Genomic DNA, 12,466 nt, shown 5'->3' with positions numbered 1-12,466 from the left:
AAAAAGTTGGGGGATTGCCAAAATTCATAAGGATAAATCTTCTGGGGAAACACAAATGTCTGTTCAAAAAATGCCAATCCAGCAATTATATGTTGAGATATTTCACTGGGTAGGTGAAAACTTTGACCTGCTGGTGGTGCTACAGGAAATGTCAGGGGATCACCATAGTAATCAAGTTTCATTCCCTGGGAACCATGAATATTTGTAGAAAATGTCATGGCAATCTATTGAATAGTTATTAAGATATCTCAATCTGGACCAAAATACTGTACTGACCATTGTTAGAGCGATGCTGGCGTGGCTAAAAAACACTAAAGGAACACTAAGGAAACAATTTGGTTTAATGGAAATACATAATATTTCGTTTTACACGATGTGTAAATGAAATATACATATCACATATCAAACACATGTTCTTTCAGTAAGTCCTTTAAAGATAAGCATGAGCACAAGTACGGTAACACAAAGCAGGAAATTACAGACGCCTGTTTCAACATCGCAGCACCAATAAAATCAAACATGATTATTTAGCAGCCAGTGCTCCTGTGTGTTGCAGCCATGCCTGTATCCCCACGGGGAGTCAAATAACCAGGACTGAATCAACTCATTCATTCCTAGTGAGGCTCAGTGGTTTGACTGTGACTCTGCTGCTCATAAACCTCAGTCAAACCGGCTGCTTTTCAGCGATGACACTTTTTCTCGTAACTTAACAACAGAGGGTCTGTACTTCTATTGTGTTTGTGACGCATTTGGTGATTGTTTCTGAAAGTAACACATCTCAGCAGCGTCACAGGGGAAGATATACAGCGCTGTCAAATGCAGATATTCATCATTGTTGTTTCAGTATCATGTTTTACATTATATTTTGTCAATTACTTGATCAAGAGAATATAAATTGACAGCAATAATGAATTATTTTTTAAAAGAATAGTTCATTATATTGGTAAATATCCCTATTCGTTTTCTTGCCAAAATTCAGGTGAGAAGCTACTCCCATATCTGACGCTAAATATACGGAGGAAACAGCTAACAAAATCCACAAATTGTAGTTTTTACACTTCAGTTTATGTACATATTAAACAACCCCCATATAACGTGTAATTGGTGAAGCTAAGATAATCACCTTTTGGCTGTAGCTTTATGTCATTTATCAAGAAAAACATTCACTGGTTCCAGTCATACAGTATATAAGGATTTGCTGAATTTCTCTATTGTATATAATTGAATATAAGATAAGATAAGATAATTGAATATCCTTGGGTGAATAAGAGCAATTTGAAGCCATCACCTTGAGGCAATTTGTGACGGGCATTTTTCTGATATTTTACAGACAAAATTATGAATCGAAATAAAAAAATCAACTTATTAATGATAAAAGAAATAACATACTGTATAATTATTGATATTTGATAATGTTATATGTGTATATTTAGAGACAGATTGGCATAAAAGATATGTTAGATGTGTTAAATTACTTTTATCATACGTTTAGAATTAATAACTATAAGTGATATTTGTGTTTTGATTGTGTGAAGATGAGCATGTTGCTATAGTCTGCTCCTAACTGAGGCTTACTGTAGATAAAAATGCAAAGTAGTGCATTTGTTGCCTTAATAAAAAGGCATATTGACCTTCACAATGTCAGAACTAAGTGGATGCTTTAATTTGTTTGAATGGCTTCTGGTTCACTGGCGTCAACGTGTAGTTTGTTACAGGAAGCCATGAAACTAGGAAAGTCAAAGTCATCTCGGAGAAGTGATGTAATTATTTAAATGTTCCCAGCTTATGATCACGTGGATACGAGGCTAACGAGCCGCTTGTGAACCGACCAAAGAAAGTGATTAAACTACCGCCACCACACCATTAACGCGATACCATTATGGACTCATATAATGACATCATGAAGATTTTCCTGTAAGTGAAAGGATGATACTCCATCACAGCAGCCATATTTTGCTCTCCAGCTCTCTCACTCATCCACTTTTCCCCCGAGCACCCTCTCCTCAAACATTTCCGAAGTCGGGCAGCGGAGGTCCTGCTGGAGAGACGCCCTGTCTCTCCTGATTCAGCCGTCTGTTAGAGCACAGTCCAGTATTCACTCCTGCCACATACTAATCCTTTCATTAGGACTGGGCTTCAGGCTGCCCTGTCAAAGAGCTGACTGTGTGCGGAGTCAAGAGAGACAGAGGCTGATACACAGAGATACATTTACAGATATGTACTGTAACTCAAACACTGAAACGCCTTCCCACAAAAACATATATATAGTATAGGCATACTCAAGACTCACATTCACGCTGCCAAATACACCTTAATGTATTCACCTTTTATGTACTGGTGGAGGATAGAAGACAGCATCTACCCTCTTGTGGCTGTATTTGTTAATGATCACATTATGATCACATTTTTTTTGGCTTGGGACGCCTTAAAATTAAGTGACTCTTTTTCCATCTTGGATTTATTCATTTGAAGGATTTATAGAGGCCTGAAGGGATTTAAGTATTTCGCAAGATATAAGCAAAAGAAAGAAAAACAATGTTATGAATCATTCATCCATTCATTATCTGTCACCGCTTATCCTATTCAGGGTTGCGGGGGGGCTGGAGCTGATCCCAGCTGACATTGGGCAAAGGCGGGGTACACACTGAGACTTGTTATGAATCAGAAATATTATTTTTCTTTCTTATTCCTTTACAAGAATATGTAAAACATTTGGGAAATATGTTTATTTGGTTTCTAACTGAGAGTTAGATGAGAAGGTCGATCCCACTCTCACGTCTCTACACTAAATATGGAGCTATAGCCAGGGGGTGGTTAGTTTAGCTTAGCTTATCATAAAGACTGCAAGGCCTATGGAAAGGAGGCTGGGTCACGGGCGGACACGGGTCTTGAGGTGTGGGGTATAACGCATGCGCAGTGTAACTGGAAGCTGCGGTCGCGCGTTGCGATTGGCTCAATTTCGGCGAGTGCAGGCGAGATTTTACTGCGCATGTGTTGTAAGACAAGATGCGTGGATGATGCGTGACCCAGCTTCCTTTCCATAGGCCTTGAAAGACTGGAAACAGGGGTAGCCTAAGCAGCTTAGCATGGATCTGATCAAATGTAACAAAATCCATAACGTTTTGTACACTAACAAGAATTTTGTGAGCTTTAGAGGTGTTTGAAGAGGTGTAGGTTGTTACCTTCGGACAGAGCCAGGCTAGCTGTTTACCTTTGTTTCCAGTCTTTATGCCAAGCTATGTTAACATGCAACTGGGTGTAGTCTAATATTTAAAGCAATAGTCTGACATTTTGTGATATACGCTTATTTGCCGAAAAGGTAAACCACTCTCATACTGTCCGTTAAATATAAGGCTACAGCTCCGTCCAAGGCTAAAAAAAACAAAATCCACTCAGGATGGGAGCCACTAATTGAGCCTTTGTATCAGTCATTCAAACACCACATTAAAAAAAGCCTCATGATGAGTGAATTGGTTTTAAATAAGCAAGGAGGAAGAGATAATGTTTCTCCAGAGACACTGTGTTTAAATAAAAGTTAAATAAACAAATAGAGAGCAGTATGGCACATTAAGTCACCCGCTGTGTATACACTGCAGGCATATATATATATAGATATATGGATGTGTCCCAGTTGCTTTCCTCTGTATCCACTGAACACACTCACAATAACACGCTGTCATCTGTACAGCACACACCCCTGCACTCTGCCTCATATTCTCACACATCAGTGACAACATTGCGGTCCTGAAGGAATGCTTAGTTTGGCATAGGCAGTTAAACCGTTTTTTTTCCATCCTAAACTAACATGTCAAAGTGGTCTGGCATGTTTCTGACTTTTAAATGATACAAGTAATGTTGATGGGATGGAGTTTGTCTCACAAACCTTTTTTTTTCTTTTCTGTTTTCTTTGTCAGGAAACCAACATGAGGAAACCGCCGCTCACCACAGAGGATTTGCTTTCTCATTAAGCACAGCATTTTTGCTCCTGCTTCATCTGGGCTGATGTGAAGAGGACGTTATGGACTGACTGAGGGAGTCAGCGAAACAGATGAGTCACATATGAGTGGTAGATGATGTAACAATGTTTGGGCCTGCGTCGTCTAGCTGACCATGGAGCTAATTGGACCGTCAGAAAGGGAGAAAGTGTTTCTTCTCATACGTTCATTTTGCCAATGACAAAACTAGTTACAATCTCAGGCGGCGGAGAGGCAATGACCTAATTCAGATGAAATGACCTCATACTGATAAGTAGCCGGCCTCCTCGCTGGGTGATGGAACATAATCACAAATGGACTCTTATCATTGTGGCTGCAGTGTGTGAGGTTACATGATATTTCTGTGTGTGTGATTTGATGCTACATGCAGCCATGTTGCGGCGTGGACTGCTTGCTTGGGTCTCCCGTGTTGGAGGCGTGCTGGTGCTCCTCTGCTGCTCCCTGTCGCTCCTCTACGTGATGACCTGCAGTCCGCCGCACTCTGATGACCCTCCGCTGAGCCACGCTCTCCCCCGTGCTGGACTCAACCACCCCAGCCTGGGGGGCACGGGGCCGGGGATTGGAGCAGGAGCAGGTGGGCCAGGAGGAGCCCGACCTGGGCCTGCTCAAAGCGGTGGACCTCCAGGTGCTCAGTCTTATCAGGTGCTCCTCCAAGAGCGCGAGGAGCAGCACCGCCTCCACATCTCCTCCTTGAAGAAGCAGATAGCTCAGCTGAAGGAGGCGTTGCAGGAGCGTAGCCAGCAGCTGAAAGGAGTGCAGGAGAGCCTGAAGAGAGCCAACGGGGGCCCAGCAGAGGGACAGGAAGCTGGGGCTGGAGCACAGGGAGGTGGTCTCGCAGACACTCAGGGAGCCAAGAGCCAGCAGGCCGACCTCCAGGATTTCCTGCGGAGCCAGCTGTCGAAGGCCGAGGTGACCGCCGGCACTAGGTTGCCCAGCGAGTACGCGGTGGTGCCCTTTGAGAGTTTCACCCTGCAGAGGGTGTACCAGCTGGAGATGGGGCTGACGCGTCACCCCGAGGAGAAGCCCGTGAGGAAGGACAAGAGGGAGGCGCTGGGGGAGGTGCTGGAGGCGGGCCTGCACAGCCTCAACACGCCATCGTCCCAGCAAAACAGCAGGAGTGCAGCAGAAAAAACTCAAACAAGCAAAGTGTACACACCATCTGACTTCATAGAAGGTGAGAACACATCAAATGTCTCCAGGAAATCATGTTTATGAACTAATTTGCATCACATAAAATAAATAAAAACTAAATGTGAAAATAATAAATAAATTAAAACATTTTAAAAATACAAAAATATATAAATTTAAAAATGTATATATAAATGAATAAAAGGGAAAATTAAACAGAGGAGTAAATAAGGGAATTAATACAAAGATAAATAAATAAAGAAACAAATTAAAACAGAAATACCAATTTATGTCACATTTCATCAATTAATTAATGGCTACATTTATTTTTAATATTATTTCTGCTACATTTAATGAAATTTATTTATTTATATATCGAGTCATTTATTTTTGTATTGATTTATTTTTAGAGAGGACCCGCTCCCTGTGTAGATATGATGGGTTCATTCTAAGCTAACAAAAACACAATGATTCTTATTTTCAGGTGATTATACACTTATGAAAGCATAAATGCTACACACTGTCCCTTTTACGGTCAGGTAATTATCCTAACTTGAAGCACGAGATCTTTCGCCAACCTTAACCAAAGTTCTTTTGTTGCATAAATCTAACCAAGGTTTAACCATCACAAGATGCCTTAGCCAATCAGAGTACATGTTTGAGAAATACAGATGTTTATGTTGAACCAGCTCAGAGTAAAGTGTGTTAACAGCAACCTCCTCACTCTGTCTGCCTTGTAGATAATAACAATTTGTCACGACAACATAACCGGGAAAACACATTAGTACTATATAAATGCAATTTCCTGGACGCATTTTTTTCACATCCAAACACTCCACTCCGCTTTCTTCTTCAGCCTCGGGTTACTTTGATCTCTTTCTTTTTTGAACACGAAATATGTGAGTGTGTTTGTGTACAAGTACAGCCAGGATATCCTCCTAATCTGCTCATCTCTGATCACAACCTCAGGAAATGAGCTCCTCATACACAGAGGAGCATCTCTTCAAACATGCTATTTTAGTGTGTATCTGCTCTTCTGAAGGACACCATCTTCAGTGTGCGAGTGGGTGGAGGTTTTAAAGTGAACAATATAGGCTTGTAATCACTATATGGAGCTGGTCCCTTTTAAGTGTGTTTATATGACAGTGATTTGAATAGATGTGCATACATTTGTGCGTATCTGTTTGTGTAAATAGCCTCCACAATCCACAGAAAAGCAAGAGAGTGCAGCTATAACTTTGAATGAAATAGCAACTCACTCCTGTGAATATTTTTTTTTGCACTTAATGCTCTTTAATGGACTCAGACATCGATTTTAAGCGAATCTTGAACAAGCAGCGATTTATCCAATCCGCCAGCCAGACAAGTGGAAGTCTAGATGGCCGGACTGACAAAAGCATCTTCAGGGAGCTTTCAGGCCTGCATTGGCAAGCTAGTGAGCTGAAACTGCACACAAACAGAGGAGGTATGCAAAATGAACTTGCCAGCCACTGAATTCTGTCCTTAGATAGGGACAGAAAAGTGCAGAAGGAAAAGAGACAGGATGTGAAGGCATTTAGTCTAAATTGCTCAGCCTCTTTACTAAATGAAAGCTTATCTTGTCTCATCACAGGAAGCTGGCCAACTTAACAGGAAGGCCTTAATTCAAGCTGCTATCAGACTGTAAATCGTTGCCTCTGTTCTTCTTCTTTTTCTGACTTGCCCTTCACTTTTTTAATTTTTTTTTTATCTGTCTGCGCTCTGTTGTCTCTTTCCAGTTTTCTTCCTCTTTCTCTCCGTCTGTTTCTCTTCTCTCTGGTCTCACTTCTCACTTCCTGTACTGCATTTCCCTTTTCTCTCTACCCCCACAGACCTCAGCTGTGCTGTAGGTCCATTTGCAATAATCCTTGTAATGGCAGAGTAATTGAAAAACAACTTGTCTCTGGAGTAACAAGCTGACGTAAGGCCTGTAACAAGAAAATTGGTGTGGGTGACCAGCATAGCCGCTCTTTCAGTGCATGTGTGTGTGTGTGTGTGTGTGTTATATGTGTATGTACAGTTCTGGCTCTTTGCCCAGCAGCAGCTGAGTGCATGGACAATGTCTCTTCTGGCCTCAAATGCCCTCTTGTCTTTCCCCTCATATAAACAAAGTATCAGTCCGTCTCAAGCTGATGCTAAAAATGATGTTCCCCTTAAAAAAAAAAAAGATGTTTCTTTTTTTTAGATATTTTTAAAGATTAGATGCTAAAAACTAGCAGGGAAAAACATGATCCTCGGCACAAACACAGAAATCCTCAAGGGATTTAAACAAAAAGCCGCACCCGGGAGAAAACAAGAAAAGCCAAATCACTGCGACGGAGAAAAGACGCAGAGGAACTACAGGCACAGAAAGTGAAATCTGACTAAAAAAAACTTATTATGTACAACAAAAATAGTCACATTGTTATTGCACTGGGTTACATTTACATTTCGCTGTGAATTCATATGTTGGTATGCAAGTCAATGTTAACATATAGGGCTGTCCTTGACCAAATAAATTCTTAGTCGACTAACACTCATACGATTTTTGTGGACTAATCCATTAATTGATTTAATTGACAGATCTGTAAATGTGTTCTACAGGACTAGTTGTTATTACCCCTTACAAGTAGGGTGATCAAGTTAGGGATGGCTTCTTCTGGGTTCAAGTGGGTGCCCTCTTTCTTCAGTCTTTCGCTAATAGGAAAATACACCTCCAGAGGGTTCAGCAGTGATTCTCCCCTAGATGCCACCGCTCACCTGGGTGCCCAGGTGGAGTCTTTGCTCTTCATCCAGAGCCACTGACTGCCTTTTTCAGCAGCTGTGGAGAGGTCTTTAAATGCTTGCAAGTGGGCCTTGCCTCGGACTCCTATCTCCTGGAGTAGCCTTGATGCTGATGTGGCTATGAACTCTCTGCAGCCTATCTCGACTGGTGGGACCTTTGCTTTTCAGCCACGTTGCTTAGCGTCAGCTGCAAGCTCAGCTTCTTGCGCTCGTAGCCCTCCTCCGCTGCCTCCTCCCAGGACACTGTAAACTCGATGATGTAAACGAGACGGAGTGGGGCTGACGATAGCACAAGTTCTAGTCTGAGGTTGATTGATGTGATCTCAGCTAGGAAGCAGAGCGATGGCTTAAGTCTGCCACCAAGAATCACACAAAAGCACCACTTTAAATCTTGTGTTTACCAGAGATGTGCTCATAAGTTCCTTGGAAATAAGTCATTCAGCATGAAAAAAGTCTAAAAAAAACTACTAATCAACAAAAGAAATTTTAGTTGACTAATACCAAAACGACCGATTAGTCGACTAATCGACTAAGAGGGGGCAGCCCTATTAATATGCATCTTATTTCTTTCACAAAATTACTAGAAGTTCAATTTATATAGCTGATTATTTACAGCTGCAAGATTTAAAGGAGTAATTCGGCATTTTGTGAAATACACTTTCTTGCCGGGAGTTATATCAAATATTTTAAACAGGCTTAAATAGTAAATATTACTGTTGTATATAAATACAGCTACTGATTATCACAAAAAGAAACATGCACGGTGATTGGCACTAATATCTAAGTTTGTTTGGTCATGAGTCCATGTCTCTGTTTCTCACCCATCAGGTATCACCCGTACAGAGAAGGACAAAGGGACGCTGTACGAGCTGACCTTCAGAGGGGAGTCCAGTAATGAATTCAGGCGCCTGGTCCTCTTCCGTCCCTTTGGGCCACTGATGAAGGTGAAAAACGAGAGGGTGGACACGGCCAACGTCCCGATCAACATCATCGTCCCGCTGTCCAGACGCACAGACAAGTTCATACACTTCATGCACAACTTCAGGTGAGACTCGGTGATCGAACTTTTTCTCAAATTTCTGATTTTGTTATTCTGTTTTTCCAGCTGTTAGTTGCAAACTCACACAAAACAATGTGACATAAACAGAAGCACCACAATGAATTATTCAACGCGGTTTGTTGTGTCACACGTAACTAATTCAGGAAAACGTGACACTGACAAACCCAGTTTCAATTCCAGTTTTGCATGTTAATTGGGGATCAGGCAGACGTGGACGAGATTAGAGGAAAGAAAATTAACATCTGAGAGGCTATTTTTTCCTTCTTCTTTTTTTGAAGGAACGTTTAATTAATATTTTGAAACTGCACATGTAGTGTTATCAGTTAATTTATTTTGCCGCTGGTTAGCATAATCAGAATGTAAACAAATCTAAGAGATTTAAATGATTCAGACTAAGCTCCCAGATGCCAGCCCAGTTTTCATCAGTTAGCACATGACCACAGGAAATGTAATTTCACACTTATACAATTTTAATGCATGGAACTAATAAGCATCTCAAATATACCACATTATATCACAAATAGATCCAGGCTAGTATGTGATTAAACCATGGCGGATTTTTGATAAAGAGGCTGATTCTCTGCATGAATGAATAACTGCAATCATTTAAAGAAATAATTCACATTCATATTTATATTTAAGCAGTCAAATCTCATCAGCTAACAGCAAAGCATGCTCGCCTCAGCTCCGCAGTCCGTCTCCATCAGCTGAGGAAACATCCTTCTTAATGTCTGGGATTTATTGGGCAGCCGCTGCTGCTTATCACAGCTCTTTTTACATGGTAAATCCTGCTTAGTAGCCGTGTTCAGCCCATTAAAATACCCCCCTGGGCAGACCAGCAGCAGTTGATATACAGCGTGGTAAGAAGTGTACTTACTTGAAAGACTCGGCGAGTCGCTGAGCAAACACTTTACCCTCATAAAGATGTACCAGGAGAAACTGCGTGTGTGTGTATGTGTTTAGGAGGTGATAACGGAGAGTAACTGCACATTTATCAAATATTCTTTATTCACCCTGAGACTGGAAAATAGCAGCATTTCTTATGCACTGTGATATATTTCCCCTAGTGCAGAGATAAAATGTGAATTCACACAAACACAAACAAACTACAAACATTTGCAGACGGGCACTCTGGAGTTTAAAAAATAAGAAAATATTGCTCTTACAGTACTGCATGAAATAATTATAAATGTTTTGTTTTTTTCTACTTTGTGGTGCCAGTGACAAAATGAAGAATGCCTCATCAGATCCCAGAAAAAAAAAAATCAATTAAGCATTTAGAGCGAGGCTTTAACACAACAGCATCCATGATGACAGTAGAAATCGTACTATTCATGACTACTCAGTATCCTCTGCACGTATTGAGTCATTTTTAGGCATTTTGTGTTTATAGTTGTGTTTTATGAGACATATTTCCCAGTGTGCCTTTGGGGAAAATGTGCTCTGGGAGAGGAGGTGAATTATCTCCAGCACGTGCGTGATATATTTGACATTTGACATTTGGCACAAAGTGCCTGCGGGCATCTCCCACCTGGTCTCCCGTTTACTCGCGTACAATCTCTACCCTGTGCTGTGTCAGAGTGAGTAGAGTTGAGGATTAAAAGCTGAGAATGAAGATTATTTCCATTGACAATTAAATTGGCTGTTATTTTTTCAGTTAATGAATTAATCCTTTAGTCTATAAATGTCAGGAAACAGTGAAATAAAAATGTTACAGTCACCCAGATCCTAAGGTGATGTCTTTTTAATGCATGTTTTCTCCAGCAAAGATTTACAGATATAAAAACTGAGAAAAAGCAGTAAATCATCACATCTGAGAGGCTGAAACTAGCAAATGCCTGACACTTTTTCTTGATGAATGATTTAAAGGATTTGTCAATCAGTTATCTGAGTTGTTGTTGGACTAATCATTTCAGCACTTGACAGACTAAAACCTCTAAACCAAGGCCTTCTTTTTTTTTTTTTACAAACCCTTAATTAATCGCAATGCTCTTCCTTCCTGCTCAGTTTGAGAACGCTTTCATCCATAATGTTCCTTCCTGTGTGTGTCTGTTTGTACGTACAGGGAAGTCTGTGTACGTCAGGACGGCCGGGTCCATCTGACGGTGGTGTATTTTGGGAAAGAGCAGATGAGTGAAGTCCGCAGCACTCTGGAGAACACATCCAGGTGGGTTGGAAGCACAGCCAAGCTTTAAATTAGAGGCCAAAAGCACAATATGGAAGGCAATTTATGTAATGAAATGAACGCTACCGCAGTCACGCACCCGCTCTCAGAAGCAGACGCTGTAAAAATGTTTCCACACATACACCAGAAACCTTCACGTTCTCTCTCTCTCATGACACACACACACACACACACACACAAACACACACCTCCCGGCTCGGCGTCCTGCCACAGCCCGTCATCTGTCTGATGAATAATGGAGCAGCGTGCCACCCACACTGAGGAGCTGAGAACCACCAGCCAACACAGATAAATTACAACATGCCTGTGATCATCCCTGACTCATGCTAAACCTCTCACATGGACCTCTCGACACCCACACCTCTGGAGACGACCGCTGCCGGCTGATCAGACGTCGGATCCACCATGGACTGAGCCTCAGATTCCCCGAGGGGGTTACTATGGTGACGCTTGTAGATTTCACAGCCCCGAAGGTTTTTGTGCGGCCTTGATACAGTCGGACTGTCTCTAATATCACACAGCGTCTCTTTGGGGGGGAACTGTGAAGATGAAAAAGCCAGCGTTAAATACACTTGAAGTGAAGAAGATGGCAAAAACAGAAAGAGAAGGAAAGAAGAACATATAGCAACCCAGAAATATTATTGATTTTAGTGTGGAAGAACTCTTACAGGAGTGATTGAGAAGGTTTGAGAGAAACGCACATTGAATGAAAAGCAGTTGGAGTAGAAGTAAGTGGAGGTACAGTCAGTGCATTGTCCTGGCAGCGCTTCTGCCTTGAACTCTTTCAGGCTCTTTGTATTCTTCTCACAGCCGAACAATCCATTCACCGTTTATGCAGCAGCATACCTGGGTGTGAATCAGTGCCTGTAATCAACTCTGTGCTCCTACTTTTCTTTTATTGCAGCTTTCAGACTGTAGTTGAAATGAATGTGAATCATCGCTGGAAGATAACTACCTGTGGTTCCATTATCTTGGACCGAGGCCGACACACACACAGATATAGCTACAGTATACGCACAGATACAATCACAAAGGCACACAGGATGAGGCATGCATGTGTGCCACAGACTGTAATATAAGAAGTGGACATAGTCCCTGTGACGTCACCCATTGGGTTGTGGACTGACATTTTGATGCTTGTGTTTGGCATTTTGGACATCGCCATCTTGTTTTTTTGCAACCAGAAGTGACACGAGAGGGTGGAGCTAAGTACAACCGAACGCTGAATAATACATTTTTAAGCGACCAAAATGTTGCAATTAACTTTCACGACCTAAAATCACACTGTGAAAGGGTTAAAGTTGTAAGACGAAAACA

General features: G+C 41.5%; 1 protein-coding gene across 2 annotated transcripts in view; it reads left to right on the top strand.

Annotated features, from left to right (window-relative positions):
* csgalnact1a (chondroitin sulfate N-acetylgalactosaminyltransferase 1a) overlaps positions 1 to 12,466 on the top strand; it is a 38,691-nt gene that overhangs the window by 11,579 nt on the left and 14,646 nt on the right. For both annotated transcript variants that reach the window (XM_037752838.1, XM_037752839.1), the window contains exons 3-5: positions 3,915 to 5,169; positions 8,733 to 8,949; positions 11,030 to 11,131. In XM_037752838.1, the coding sequence (XP_037608766.1) occupies positions 4,353 to 5,169; positions 8,733 to 8,949; positions 11,030 to 11,131 (1,136 nt within the window). In that variant the 5' untranslated portion in view covers positions 3,915 to 4,352. The remainder of the gene's footprint in view (positions 1 to 3,914; positions 5,170 to 8,732; positions 8,950 to 11,029; positions 11,132 to 12,466) is intronic.

The sequence above is a fragment of the Sebastes umbrosus genome, chromosome 19 (genome assembly GCF_015220745.1).
Source record: "Sebastes umbrosus isolate fSebUmb1 chromosome 19, fSebUmb1.pri, whole genome shotgun sequence".
Classification (NCBI taxonomy): domain Eukaryota; kingdom Metazoa; phylum Chordata; class Actinopteri; order Perciformes; family Sebastidae; genus Sebastes; species Sebastes umbrosus.
Note: the sequence above shows the minus strand (reverse complement) of the source record. Positions and strands in the feature narration are given on the sequence as shown.